This window comes from Carassius carassius, chromosome 49, assembly GCF_963082965.1.
Source record: "Carassius carassius chromosome 49, fCarCar2.1, whole genome shotgun sequence".
NCBI classification, from domain to species: Eukaryota; Metazoa; Chordata; class Actinopteri; order Cypriniformes; family Cyprinidae; genus Carassius; species Carassius carassius.
In genome coordinates, this window is record NC_081803.1 from 9256207 (window position 1) to 9271997 (window position 15791).

The 15791-nt window shown below is 35.8% G+C and overlaps 2 protein-coding genes across 4 annotated transcripts in view; one reads left to right on the top strand and one right to left on the bottom strand.

The window, feature by feature from the left end:
- cadm2a (cell adhesion molecule 2a) overlaps positions 1-15791 on the bottom strand; it is a 470143-nt gene that overhangs the window by 167711 nt on the left and 286641 nt on the right. The gene's annotated exons all lie outside the window — the stretch shown is intronic.
- LOC132132314 (C-type lectin domain family 10 member A-like) lies at positions 1142-14577 on the top strand. Its single transcript, XM_059544702.1, has 7 exons — positions 1142-1465; positions 1852-1929; positions 2095-2106; positions 13083-13326; positions 13620-13747; positions 13852-13958; positions 14049-14577. Exons 1-7 carry the CDS (start codon positions 1142-1144, stop codon positions 14230-14232), a joined length of 1077 nt encoding a protein of 358 aa, XP_059400685.1. The 3' UTR covers positions 14233-14577.

Here is a 15791-nt window from a genome sequence, read left to right on the forward strand (position 1 = left end):
GCATAAAGTCAAGGGAGATAATTAATCAGAACACTTACCAAAATGCGCTCCTGTTCACGCTCGCCTTCTCTGCAAGATTCGGTGGGTGATTCAGATTTCTCTTGGCACAGCGATTAGAGGACTTACAGGTTGCTCACGTGACATTTAACGTCATCAAGCTCAGTTTGAGTCTGCGCAGTACGCCCGACCCCCAGGAAGTGCGTGCTTCTAAGTGACTTCATTTTTCTCTGTTGAATCCAATGGGGTCGCTGTGTCCATTTCTTTTACAGTCTATGAGTTTCTCCAGAGAGACAGCTGAAGCGCTGATGATGACACAGCTGTTCACGATTGGCCAGATTCACCACATCACTACGATCTCATGTGTTTCAGGGTTTATTCAACATTTCAGTTCCAATAATGGCAACAAATCTGCGTTTAGAACGTTAAAATTTAGTCAGCTGTTGTATTGAGTCACGTCATCATCCTACACCGATAAAAGCGTATATACCCCTCTGTATTAGCATTTAAAATGGCACATGATCATGTGAACTTTATTCTTGAAATATATGGCACCGTGTTAAGCAGTGTAGAGTATCTATGCTGGTCTACAGCTGATCTACAGCTAAATATAGAAGCGTTGGTTATAACCACTGGATATGTTGTACTATGTACATTTAATAATAATAAAATACGACACTGACCGCAAGGGAAAGAGGAGAATGAGGAGGAGGATGAGAAGGAAATAGAGAAGGAGATGAAGAATGAAGAGGAGGATGAGAAGGAAATGGAGAATGAGGAGGAAGATGAGAAGGAAATAGAGAAGGAGATAAAGAATGAAGAGGAGGATGAGAAGGAAATGGAGAATGAGGAGGAAGATGAGAAGGAAATAGAGAAGGAGATGAAGAACGAGGAGGAGGATAAGAAGAATGAGGAAGAGGCTGAGAAGGATATGGATAATGAGAAGAATGAGGAGGAGGGTAAAAAGGATGAGGATGAGAAGGATGAGGAGGAGGATGAGAAGAATGAGGAGGAGGATGAGAAGGAAATACAGAAGGAGATGAAGAATGAAGAGGAAGATGAGAAGGAAATGGAGAATGAGGAGGAGGATGAGAAGGAAATAGAGAAGGAGATGAAGAATGAAAAGGAGGATGAGAAGAAGGAAATGGAGAATGAGGAGGAAGATGAGAAGGAAATAGAGAAGATGAAGAATGAAGAGAAGGATGAGAAGAAAGAAATGGAGAATGAGGAGAAGGATGAGAAGGAAATAGAGAAGGAGATGAAGAATGAGGAAGAGGCTGAGAAGGATATAGATAATGAGAAGAATGAGGAGGAGGATAAGAAGGATGAGGATAAGAAGGTAGAGGAGGAGGATGAGAAGAATGAGGAGGAGGATGAGAAGAAGGAAATGGAGAAGGAGATGGAGGATGAGAAGAAAGAGGAAGGGACTGCTGTTTTCTCCAGCTGGGGAGAAAATCCTCACTGCTGTGTAAAAAGAAAAAAAAGAAAAAAAAACACCTTAAATAGAGAAGGTGAATAAGGAGATGAGGAAAAAAAGAAAAAAAGAAGGGGCTGCTTTTCTCCCACTGGGAGATCACCCCTTGCCGCGATACCTGAAGGGGCCGCTGTTCTATCCCTCTAGCGAGGGACGAACTCCCCCTCAGAAGAAAGGGACTCCAGCTGGAGAGAACACCCTTTGCTGCTATAACTGCAGGGGACTGCTGTTCATCCTTCAGCAGAGGATGAACACCCCTGTTACTTAAAATAAGAGGGGACTTGCTATTCTCTCCCTCACATTTTACAGGGGAGAATACCCCTCTTCTACCATAGGCTGCATTAAGGACATCTCTGTAACATTATCTTTCTCTTTTGCAGGATGGAAACAAGGAAAATTTCGGGGGGTCTTCACGCTACTCTTCTACAACTCATAGCAAGCTCAGGGACATGCTGCTCGTCTGCGGTTCTCCCGCTGGAGAAAATACCCTTCGCTGCTATTACTAGCTACCTTAATTATAGAGAGGCCCGCTTTTTTCTGCCTCATTAGAAGGGAGAATACCCCTTCGCTAGCCGGTAGGCTACATTAAGCATATCTCATAACACTGTCTTTTCTCTTTGCAGGATTGGAACAAGGTTGGTGGTGGGGGGGTTCTTCTTCAGGCAGTAATACCTCTCATTATGTTTTGGGAGTTAATGTTAAAGCTCTTGTATGTTCAATTATTCTGGGAGCAAGAACCCCCATAAGGAACCATACCGCCAAAGATAAATTGTGTTCAATAAACTCAAGTAAACTTGCCAAAGTGGTTCCTGTCTGAAATCGAGCACTGTGTTAGTTCAGTCTGGCCACGGAGGCAAAGCTGTGAACAGCTGATGCGGTCAGCTGTCAAATCACTCCAATCACGACCTCTCTCCTATTAGACATGGGACATATCTCTACATGTGGAACTACTGCTCGGTAAGTATGCTCAACGGCTCGCAACCCTCCCTCCCTCCCCATTATAAGCATCAGCACATTACTGCGCACATTCTGGCTGTCGTCTTCTTTGTTTCAGATCACTAAGGCTTCCAAAATCTTAGCTGGTATGGACCTCACTGTTGAGAAACACCCATCTTCATAACCAGCCTACAGGATAGACGTACCACTGCCACATCTACATGATTATCACTGTTTGCTTTAAAGACTTTATTAAAAGTCTTAATTGTTACAGTATGTATTTCTAAATTCATGGTTCCAGGAGGTTAATGTTAAAGCTCTTGTATGTTCATTATTCTGGGAGCAAGAACCCCCATAAAGAACCATACCGCCAAAGGTAAATTGTGTTCAATAAACTCAAGTAAACTTGCCAAAGTGGTTCCTGTCTGAAGTGATTCTTATGGTGAATTTATCCAGTATGTCTATGTATAAGGACACTAAAAGCAGTTATACACTATGTGTTTTTATATCAATACTATACACATTGTATAAATATTTTGTGACAAAAATTCTCAAGTATATGATGTTTACATTGTTAGACAGTTTGTATTCAGTTTGTATATCAGGATACTGTACAAGTTGTAAAAAAATGTATTATGACAAAATAAATTGTCAAAAGTTTGATGCTTGAAGTCATTCATCTTAGATGATAAAATTACACATTCTGAAAGTAAATACATTCGTCTATATTATTATTTTACATTACATTAATATTTTAAATTGTATTTGGTTGTATATTTGGTTAGAGCCTTAACATTTTCTCATGTTATATATGAGGCCACTTTTGCACACATACATGAAGACATGGGTAAACGTTCTCAGAATTAACTTTTGTTTTTTTTATCTGATGCAGGGGATGGTGGATCATGACCAACAGAATGTGTACTTTATCAGTGTAATAGTTAAACAAATCATATGCTAAATAAAAAGCTTGAATAGCCTACTACTTGACACAAATGTTGTATTATTTAACCAGTTTTAAAGTCTTACTACATTTTGTTTCTGAAATCCACACTTTTGGAATCAAACACCGAACTTCTAACACCGAATCAGTTGAAGTCTTTATTCAGCAAAATCAATCTACTTTTATCTTTGAAATGAAAATATAGCCATTTGTTATTAAACTATAAAACATTTTAATTGTTATAAGTTTGTAAATGAGCAAAACATTGTTAAAGTACTGCAAGGTTGTGGATTTCAAAACGTGTCTACTAAATGTATCATTTTTTGGGCAAAAAAAAAAAAAAAAAAAAAATAGAGAGTTTAAGATTGTTTATATTACAGTTCATGTGTGTATTAAAAAAAAAAACATTCAGCTTTTGTTTTGTTATTAAAAACATTTTTTTTAATGATTGAGCAAACGATTAGGAATGACACAGAATAATCATCATACATTATGGCACAACAGATACATTTTGGCAAAGTTATTAAATGACACATTTTAAGGACTCTTATTTATATAAAATAAGAATATTATAAAAATGCTTAATTGTTGTAGGCTCATTTGGAGCATAGCCAACCTCAGGTAAATTATTACGATAATCACTAAAACCATTAACCATAAATTATTTTGCATATTAACAGTAGTAATAAAAACAACAATACACTAAGCATAATGTTCTTCTATTATAAAAAATACCTTTTTGAAAATCAGTCGCTTTAATGAAAAACAGGAAACTTATGAATAATCATGTATGCTCCGCCCAGTGACACCAAATATCTCAGACATCGAAAATTTCAGAACACAGACGGATGATTTTGGCATCGTTTGCATGCTATTATAATAGTGGTCGAAGAAAGAACATTTTGCAAAAATGCTAATTGCTTCAGTTGTAGCACGATCCTTGTCCATGATTGCAAATGCGGTATATTTACTTCTGTTTACGCTTAACCCTTGTGTGTTGTTGGGGACGTTTTTGTCCACTAGGGGGTAAAGTTGAGTCTTATTTTGGCCACAACGTTCTCTGTGTTTGAGCTAATGGAATGATTTTTGGTGACAAATCTTATTTTGACCCATATTTTGGGAAAATGCTTTGACATTTTTCAAAAACTCAACGGTACACTGTGGGCAAATTCACTACCCTTTCGGGATGTTCGTGGATGAAAACATCCACTAAATTAAACTGCTGTAAAAATGTATCAGATAAATATTTTTTTCAATTTTTTTTTTGCATAAATCTATTAATCAACCTCAGTCCTGATCAAAACTACCAAATTTTTTAAAAAATTCCAAGATTTTAACTTTTTAATTACCAAGTTCATAAATGATGTCACTTTTTTTTGGAAAAAAAACACACAAAATTACATATTTCCAATATAAAAAGTGATTGTGGACTGGATTTTTTTTAACCTTTTATCACAGTCTTGGGCATGTCAAAGATTAGTAACAAGATTGGCTTTGATGCATTGTTAGTTTTTGTGCAGCATTAGATTTAATTTTTTTCTCCCTAATTTGTTGTTGGTGGCTGTTTTTGCCCCATTGTACGGTGGCCCAGTAGTGCACAACACAACGACATTAAAAAAGCAAACATAAGCTCACAACACAACGACATAAAGCCACAACACAAAGACATTTACCCACAACACAACGAAATTCTCACAACACAACGAAATTAAGCCACAACACAACGAAATTCTCACAACACAACGAAATTAAGCCACAACACAACGAAATTCTCGCAACACTACGAAATTAAGCCACAACACAACGAAATTCTCACAACACAACGATATTCTCACAACACAAATACATTAAGCCACAACACAACGGAAATGCTCCCGACCACTAGGGGGCAGTTGGTCTGCAGAAACGGGCAATAGACTACGTATTTCCTGTGAAATCTCAGGGCGAATAAAAGGTTCCTGTCTTTATTCTACCGTAGTGTGATTGCATTACCAGCAGCAAACTTTTATCCATAAACGATGAATATTAAATAATATTTATACATTTTGCTATAGTACAACAAATTAAGTATACCACAGCAATATAATTATTTAATGAAGAGTTTCATAAACATCTGTGAGGGTGGTTTACACAGCTATTGCTGTGACCCGTTTTGTGAGGCTCCTCAAAGGTTTTTCACACTTCTCCCCTGGATGTAGAAACTCGAAATAAGTGGATTCAAATTAGTAATGTTAGATTTAAGGATTTCAACATCATTTCTAATACTTCAGTCTGCAGGCGCCTCTTCAAGAATGAAAACAGCATGCGAATCTACTCTAGGTAAGATCTAAACCTTTATTACTATATTAACGAGCACAATGTAGGCCTATTGTGATTTTTTTAATTGTCATTATTTATTTTTTGTTGCAGTGGTTGCCTATTTGTTTAAAAACCCCTTCCGTGGATCAAGGCAATACGTGTTAATAGATGATTAACCCAAAAATAAAAAAATAAAGCTGTCCTCATATACTCAACATTATGTCGCTGTAAACCATTATGGCTTGCTTTGTTCATTGGCATACAGAAATGTTGTAAATAATGTTACCGTCAGTCAGCTATCTAGATAGACCCCACAGAATAAATTCAGAACAGTTTAGAATGACACGAGGGAGAATAAGCTAAAACCCCAGCTAAAATCTTTTTACAGACCTACCTTTTTTCCACTTGTATGTCAATACATTATACATTTTTAAGTATCCTTCAGGTTCAGTGTAGGCAAACAAACTTTTTACATTGTTTGGTGTGTATTTTCTGAAAACATGTCTCATCCCATCTAGATTTGAGAAGTAGATCCATTTAATGGCCTTTTGGGGAGTTATTGAACCTGCATTCCACATGGTTTGTGTGACCAGAGCAAGGACAGCTAAAGCGAGGAGAGAAGTTGGAATAACAAGCAATGCAATGGTAAATATTGTTACTGTATTGTTTGTGACAGAGAAAGAAAATGTTATATTTTTCACTTTTTGATGCACACATTTACATGCATGTATCATAATTATTTTACATTTATTTTGACAGTGTCAGTCTCTGCAGTCCTTCGATGAGTTCCCCCTCTTCATGGTCCACCTTTCAGTCGATCTTCCACAGAGAGATCTGGCCTTACACAAAAAACTTGGGATGGATTCATTTCGTTTTATTTGTACAGACTACAATATAAAATGTAAATTAAATATTATGTAAGTGCAAATATATGTAACTTTAATATGTTTTCTTGCTCACCAGTGTAATGTAAACATGTAAATATCCACACTTAAATTTTTGAAACTTACAGTTAAAAAAGTGATACAGTTTTAATAGTTATGTAAAATACAAATACTAATAACTATGACAGTGTAATGGTGTGTTACTATATTTTTATAACACTACTATATTTATAACACTTCTGCCACTTGGAGGACTGACAGGTCAGGCAGATCACTGGTCACATCACTGTAAACATTCTCCTGAGATGAAAAACAAAGGTATATGGCAACAGTATTTAAAATACTTTATATCAAGTGAAGAAGTTCCAATCACAGCAAACACCTATCAGAACCACCGATGCAAATCAACGTGGATTACCGGGAGTCCTGCTGTTATTTCTACTATCTCTTATAAATTATAAAAAGATGAGGTGGACGGAGTTTAAAGCTAAACTCTAACTTAGCCCTGCTATTTTTGAGCTGATCAAGTCAGTGCAGCAGCGTTATCCAGCCTTATTAGCTAGATTTGCTAGAAGACAATAGAACAATACTCACCCTAAAGTTGTTGATGTAACTTGAAATGTTTAATGCCCTTCTCCGCGCGATGAAATTCATTTACAGTCATCAGGGGAAGTTCTTGTAAGATGAAAAATCTTCTCTTGTCAATTTGAAAGCTCTACGGAAAGATAAATGGATTCCCGCACAGCACCGGATTTAAATAAGCCCCCTGAGGAAAAACATTGTGTACAAGAGCAGAGCTAAACGGTCCAAATTGAAAATATTATCAATTTAATTTTTGCTCGATTCATGAATCGATGCATTAAGATTATCAGGATATCAAAAAATTTAATAAACACACGTTTTTCATTAAAAAATCGATTACACATATTAAGTTACACATACTTCTCGATGAAATATCGGTGTTTAACTTTCAACACTGCCCCCTAGTGGTCGGGAGCACTTCCGTTGTGTTGTGGCTTAATTTCGTTGTGTTGTGAGAATTTCGTTGTGTTGTGGCTTAATGTATTTGTGTTGTGGCTTAATGTCGTTGTGTTGTGAACTTATGTTTGCTTTTTTAATGTTGTTGTGTTGTGCACTACTGGGCCACTGTACCATTGACTTCCATTATAACAACATTTTTTGATTGCAAAGCCATGACACCATATAATCATGCATTCTTGATTGTTTGTGGTTTTCACTTTTGGGAAGAGGTAAAAAAATGTATTTTTACAGTTGATCACTAGGTGGGACCATTAACCCTTTAAATAGGCCTGTGCAAAAAAAGGCTTGGTTTCTGGCTTGTATATGGAGTTATATGGAGTATAACAGCAAATTATAGTGTGTGTGTGTGTGTGATAGAGAGAGAGAGAGAAAGAGAGCGTGTGAGAGAGACCTTTGTGCACTTACCTTGATGTACAGTAACTGAAAAAATCTAAATATGCACCTCATGCTCTCAGAACTACATGGAGTAAACAATAAAAAAAGAAGTGTGTTTATGCACCTGCTTCCTTTTGATGGTGAAAAGTACAGATGGCTTATATGTGAAATGCTCCTCTTTTCTTGATGGTAAAGCCAGTTTAAAACCTTAAAATCCTGTAAAAAAAATCTACTTCGCATCAAATTTATGAACATAATGTATTATGAACCAAAATGCAATACCAACTTCAAATAAGCTGCAGCTCGCTGGAGGGGTCACGCTACATAATCATTTCTAAAACTTTGGTACAAGTCAAGCCCTTTCTCGTGTTGCTTGCTGCTCTTCTCACCATTAAATATCCAGCACGATGGCATGCAAGTGTTTAAATCCACGTACTTTGCTTTTGTTTAGTCTATTCGCTTGTAAAGTCTGACGTCACGTAGCAGCACTTCCGTGTCCAAATGCTCTATCAGTTACCACGAGAAAACAACAAAAGGTGCTAATATAAACTCACAATGTGATAGAATACTAGCGAAAAAGTTATAATATTAACCTTTAACTCCATACCGAAGTACCAGATAGCGAGACAATGAAAATATAAATATTAAAAAAATATATAAAAATTATTTGTGTTTGGGACGCTGTGAGCACGGAGACTGTAGTGTATATCGTAAGTTTGAAAGCGTTAAACTTAAATTATCGATATGAATAAAAAGTGCTTATAAACGGCTGCTGAGGTCATATTCTCAAGTGAAGTGAGTTGAGGCCTGGACCCGGAAACAGCGCTTCTTACATCATCACTTAACAACCAAATACTTTCACCACCATTAAAAGGCAGCAGGTGCATAAATACACATTTGTTTACTCCATGTAGTTCTAAGAGCTGAGGTGTACATTGTGATTTTCTGAAATACAATAAGGTAAGTGCGCAAAGGTCTCTCTCACACACACACTCTCTCTCTTTCTCACACACACACACATACACACTCAATATAATATGCTGTTATACTCCATATAGCTTCATATACAAGTCAGAAACTAAGCTTTTTTTGCACAGGCCTATCTAAATGGTTAATGGTCCCACCTAGTGATCAACTGTAAAAATAACAAATGTTACCTCTTCCTAACAGGGAAAACCACCAACAATCAAGAATCTCACACACACACACAAACACTATAATTTGCTGTTATACTCCATATAACTCCATATACAAGCCAGAAACTAAGCCTTTTTTTTGCACAGGCCTATCTAAAGGGTTAATGGTCCCACCTAGTGATCAACTGTAAAATTAACAAATTTTACCTCTTCCCAAAAGGGAAAACCACAAACAATCAAGAATGCATGATTAAGTGGTGTCATGGCTTTGCAATCAAAAAATGTCGTTATAATGGAAGTCAATGGGGCAAAAACAGCCACCAACAACAAATTAGGGAGAAAAAAATTAAATCTAATGTTGCACAAAAACTAAAAATGCATCAAAGCCAATGTTGCTACTAATCTTTGACATGCCCAAGACTGTTATAAAAAGTAAAAAAAAAATCCAGCCACAATTACTTTTATATTGAATATAAGTCATTTTGTGTGTTTTTTTCCCCCAAATCAGTGACATCATTTATGAACTTGGCAATTAAAGAGTTAAAATCTTGGATTTTTTTAAAAACATTTGGTAGTTTTGATCAGGACTGAGGTTGATTAACAGATTTATGCAAAAAAATTGAAAAAAAAAAATGAATCTGATACATTTTTACAGCAGTTTAACTGAGTGGATGTTTTCATCCCGAACATATGTATAAGCGAGTATGTGCAAGTGTGTTTGTATGCAGCGAGTTTATATGTACGTGTGAGTGTGTGTACGTTTATATGCATGGATCAAGCTTATACATATACACGAGTGTCTGTGTATGGACACGTCAAGTTTATATGTGTATGCAAGTTATTCACAAGTGTGTATGCATACATTGCTAACATTATATGTATAGGTAACGCTTTCATATTAGTGTGCACGTGTATTTCATATATGTTATTTTTGAACATCAGTAGTATGTATGTATATGTGAGTAATTTATAGGTGTATATCCACGTTTTATGTATGTATTGATAAGCGAAGTTTGATTTAAATCCTACGCGGTGCCTAATACAAGAGTTCACATCTTCATTCACACATTCTTTCCATGAGTTTTAGCACAAGTTGATCTCTTGCTGACATATCTGATGATTTTGAAATTAGTACAATTTATCATCATGCAAACAAAACAAAACAAACAACAACAACAAAAAACAGTATCTGCCACTTTCTACACTCAGTGCAAAGAAAAGTGAAAATAGTAAATAATGCTTACAGTAATTGCAAATAGCCTTCAAAACTGTAGCTGCTCTTAAGAAATTGAAATGTAAGTACAATTTAACTTTATCTTGTTTTAACAAAGATAAAAAGTATAAAGGCAAAGCATTTTGGAATAGCATTAATGAAATAATCAACATGATTAGATGACAAAAACAACAACAACAAAAACAACAACAACAACAACAACAACACTGAAGAAGAAATGGATGGAGAATAAGCGGCTGTTAATTCCCCTTAACAGCTGCTTATGGTTTAGCTTTAGATATAATAATCACTTCAGAAGCCTGTCACAACCAGAAAACCTGTGGCAAAATATAACCTATTGCATGTCATACACATACTAACATATACATCAGATAATATTTCACAGTTCAATTTCAAAAGACTTTTCACAATTTACTTTAATACAACACCAAAAACATGCTTCATATTTAGCTACTTATCAATGCTAATTAATCATGCATTTCTTTATGATTTTAAACCAAATAAACTAGAATTTTTTTTTACACTGCCTAAAAAAATTCTTAATCACTATTTAGAAATTGTTTTCTGTATAAATCTCTAAACATCCTTAAAACAAGCATTTACAAAACAGCGTAAAATATACCAGAAAAAAAGGGTTTTAATTGAATTGAATTTAATTGAAATGCACTACAGAAACCAAAGGATGTTTAGGATTTGACAAACCTCAACAGTTACTGACACCAGTTCTGTTATAAAAGTTTACCTTCTTGAAAATCATCAAATAACACACTTCTTGAAAAACATGTAAATATAGCCACTCCTTAAACTGTAAACTGATTCCCTCTATGGACTGCTGATGTAGCAGCAGATTTCCAGGCAGCACCCACTGTCAAAATGTACAAGCCCCTGGTGAATTGAAATATAAAAACAATAAATATGTCTTTATAGTGCATTTAAATCTCATTACAATAAACTAAATCCACACTGTAGAGAATGGGAAACAAATCCAGTGTACTTCTGCAATTAGTTGTAATTACTGTCTGCATAAATACTGGCCGCACAAACACAGATGAGGAACACACCACAGTCCACTCCAGGAGAGACACTAGTGTTACTTCGACACCAAAACTATCTGAAAATCTAGGAGTTAAACTTGAAAAATGTACAGAGAAGATGGGAAAAGCACTGATAATCTCTATGAAAATTATGTTATAAGAGGTAAAACTGGAAAAGACTCAACGCAAGGAAAATCATCTGAACTCACAGGTACTAATATTGATAATTCACTCAGTTTTGATGCTCTGAACTGATGTGTGCTGTGTTAAAGGGATCCCCGGGTATTAAGACATGTATAGCTTAATATACCATGAATTATGTCTCTTATTGAAATATGTAATAGAAAACCCACGAAAGATATGTTATTTTTTAAAATCACATAGTTTAATACATATTTTGGACTATGGGGGTCGGCATTATTCTGATTACGTGAAATAGTTACACTCTGTGAGCTACTGCCTCTACCTGTTGCTGTTTTAACCACAATACAAGTCGGAATAGACAACTCTGAAAATAAAATACTGATATGATGACTACAGTGACTGAAAGAGCTTATAGGTCATGATGGATTTAAGTATAGGCTTAAACCAAATGCCGTACCATCGAACCAAATGCCAAAAACCAAATGCCGTACCATTTTCCCCACAAGGTGTCTAAACGCCCCGGATCTCGAGGGAAATCCGCGCTGAGAAACTCCTCCAGCGGCCGTGTTTCTTGTCTCAGCTGTTTGTAAGCTGTTTAAGTAGCTGTGGTCCACTAAAAACCTCAAAGGCATCAGGGCTGAAGTGGAATTAAAAAAGCGGGTCTTTAGGATGTTTTATTCGTCCACATGCATCTTCCCATTCTTTTCTCCTCTTCTTATCGCTAGGAAATCAGTGAAGTCCTATATTGCTTCTTTGCTTTGAGTTGTGTCAAGGTAAAAAGCAGTTTTTCACTGAGTGGAACCATTTGACGTCACCAACGCAGAATGTACTGTGCACATAAAATAATGGCGGCCCCCTCAGGGTAAAAACAACATACATCTTTCACAGGTTTTCTGTTACATTTTTCAATAAGATACATCATTTATATTATATTAAGCTATACATATCTTGGGGATCCCTTTAAAAACATGTATATGTAGCCACAGCTAAAACTGTAAACTGATCACGGCTCTGGACTGCTGATGTGGCAGCAAATAAAAGATTTCCAGCAGCAACCACTGTCAAAATGTACAAGCCCCTGATGAATTTAAACATAAATACAATAAATGACTTTATCTTTGTTTATATATGTATTTAAATCACATTAAAATGAACTAAATCCACACTGTAGAAAAGGGGAAACAAATCCAGTGTACTTCTGCAGTAAGTTGTATTTACAGTCTGCATAAATACTGGCCGCACAAACACAGATGAGGAACACACCACAGTCCACTCCAGGAGAGACACTAGTGTTACTTCAGAAAGTCTAAAAAGCATAAAATAAAATCTATGAGTAAAACTTATAATAATAAGCACTGATAATATCTATAAAAATGACATCATAAGAGGTAAAACTGGAAAAGACTCAACGCAAGGAAAATCATCTGAACTCACAGGTACTGATTTTAATAATTCACCTAGTTTTGATGCTCTGAACTGATGTTGTGCTGTGTTAAGTGGATAAATAAAGAGAATAACAGTATATTTGTTCTTCAGGAAGTGATTCAGTGAAAACCAGAATCTCCATAGCAGCTGTAGTGTGTTAGGTGCTGCTGTGTGTTCTTCTGCTGACTGCAGTCATAGTGCTGTGTGTCACACTCACTCAAGAGAGACAACAGTTCATAACCAAGAATGAAAACCTGACCAATGAGAGAGAGCAGCTAACACTCAAGATCACAAACCTGACCAATGAGAGAGAGCAGCTAATACTCAAGAACACAAACCTGACCAATGAGAGAGAGCAGCTAATACTCAAGAACACAAACCTGACCAATGAACTTCGGATCTGTGGTAAAGTTTCTTTACTCTGTGTAGTTATTTGCTTTCCACCTTATTTTAAGAATTAGTTTCTAGTGTCATTTGCTTCCACTTATTTTAGCTGTACAAAACAGCTTTTTTAGTTGCTTGATAAACTGGTGTTTCTTACCATATTATTTAATTTATTGTTGTAATTATAAACAAACTGGTCTGTAGTGCAAATTGTTTTACCCTAGCTTTGTACATTAGTCTCACACATTCATTACACAAAATGGTGAGTGTAAATGGGAGTAAAAAGCTAACAGCTGAACTGGTTCTGTTAACAGTTGGATGGACTTGCTATCAATCCAGTTTTTACTACATGTCCAAAGAGAAGAAGAACTGGACTGAGAGCAGAAGATACTGTACAGAGAGAGGAGCAGATCTGATCATCATAAACAACAGAGAGGAAAAAGTGAGTGAGAGATTGTGTTTACAGTGTGTAGCAGATGAATGTGGGATGGTTAGATGAAATGTGTCTATTTCTGATATAAATGTGCAACCTTTTTATCTGCTCAGGATTTCATTCACAACATGTCTGGTAATGCTGTATTTTATATTGGCCTGACTGACAGTGAAGTGGAGGGCAGATGGAAATGGGCTGATGGCAGCACACTGACCCCTGGGTGAGAAATTACTGAATTAAACTAATTATTCTCAGAGTCAGTATCATATCACACAGAAAACAGCACTGAACATCAAATTCTGATCTGTAGTGTCAGCTTCTGGGCATCAGGAGATCCAAATGGAGGACAAGTCGGTGTAGAAGAGGACTGTGTTGTGACTGTAGCTGTGCCTCCACCAGAGTGGGGTGATAGAGTAGGCTGGCTTGATGTTGCATGTGATAAAACTTATCAATGGATCTGTGAGAAGAGGATTTCACAGTTCATTCTGCCATAGGAACATCACACACCTTTCTGACACAAGTTCAACAATCAAAACTTTTGGAATAATTGATTATCATTTAAAAGTGTTTCTCAACCTTGTTTCTAGAAGTCGCCCACAACTGCACATTTTGACTCCCATTTCATGTCCAAAATACATAATGTGCAAAATGTGACACCAGAAGTGTTTTTAATTCAACCACAAATGCTTTGTAAGTGAACGTCAGAGTTTTCCAATTTATACATGAGATTTGCAGACTTAATTTATTATTTGTACATTATCCAGTTATAGATCACCAGTCACTTTGAAACACTCCAGTACTTACAACAAGTTTGAATAAAACAAAGGTGTTAAACAGGAGTTAAGACTGCAGCATTTGCATTAATTAATTCCAGGATTTGGTTTGTATTCATTTTTTAAAATAATTATGTGAGACAAGTATGTTACATGAATGTCTTAATTGCATTTAAATCCCATTAAAAATAATTAAATCCACACTGTAGAGAAGGGCAAACACATCCAATGTACTTCTGCACTGTGTTGAAGTTCCTTTGAAGTTCAATTTATCTCAGGTTCTGTTTGTATTTTTCATGGTTTCAAAGTGTGAGACAAGTATGTTACTCATTTTGTTTAAGGTAAAACACATCTAATCTAAAAAAATAAATAAATAAATAACAGAAGAAAATGATGGAGAGGAGATCTCTCTAGTTCATTTGCATAGTTACCTATGGTTTTGCTTTAATTATATTTTAAATATTTAATATACTAACATACACATCAGATTACATTTCACAATTCAATTACAAAATACTTTTCACAGTTTACTTTCATACAACACGCATGCCTGACATTATACTTAATCCTGCAGTGTAAGCAGAAACACAATGTATGTAACCATCTTATGACCCACAAATCTGTTTTTACATTGAGAGCTCTTATTGCTGCAACATGGTCACTGATGTAAACATTCCTCTAAAAACTTTTTAATTTGATTTCATATGATTGAACTGCACTACAAACACCAAAAGATGTTTAGGATTTGTTTTCCAGCAGCAGCCACTGTCAAATTGTACACGCTCATAATGAATGAGGACAATAAATAATTATGTCTTAATATATACATTTAAATCTCATTAAAATGAACCCAATCCACATAGTAGAAAAAAGTGCTTCTGCAGTGAGTTATAATTCATTTATTTCAAAATACTGGCCACACAAACACAGTGGAACACAACATAGTCCACTCCAGGACAGAATCCAGTGTTAGTTTGTCAACATCTTGACAACACCAAAACTTCCTGAAAGTAGAACATATTGAAAAACTGAGAAGATGTACAGAGAAGATGATGAAAGCACTAAAACTATCCACATCAACGCCATTATAAGTAAAATTGGAAAAGACTCAATGCAAGGAAAATCATCTGAAGTCACAGGTACTGATATTAATAATTTACTCAGTTTTGATGCTCTGAACTGATGTGTGCTGTGTTAAGTGGATAAATAAAGAGAATAACAGCATGTTTGTTCTTCAGGAGGTGATTCAGTGAAAATCAGAAACTCCAGAGCAGCTGTAG

Excerpts from the sequence above, each read along its gene's own strand:
- LOC132132314 (XM_059544702.1), top strand. The coding sequence starts at position 1,142 with ATGGAGAATGAGGAGGAAGATGAGAAGGAAATAGAGAAGATGAAGAAT. Across the intron at positions 13,327-13,619 it reads CAATGAACTTCGGATCTGTG|TTGGATGGACTTGCTATCAA; the intron begins GTAAAGTTTCTT and ends TTCTGTTAACAG. Across the intron at positions 13,748-13,851 it reads TAAACAACAGAGAGGAAAAA|GATTTCATTCACAACATGTC; the intron begins GTGAGTGAGAGA and ends TTATCTGCTCAG.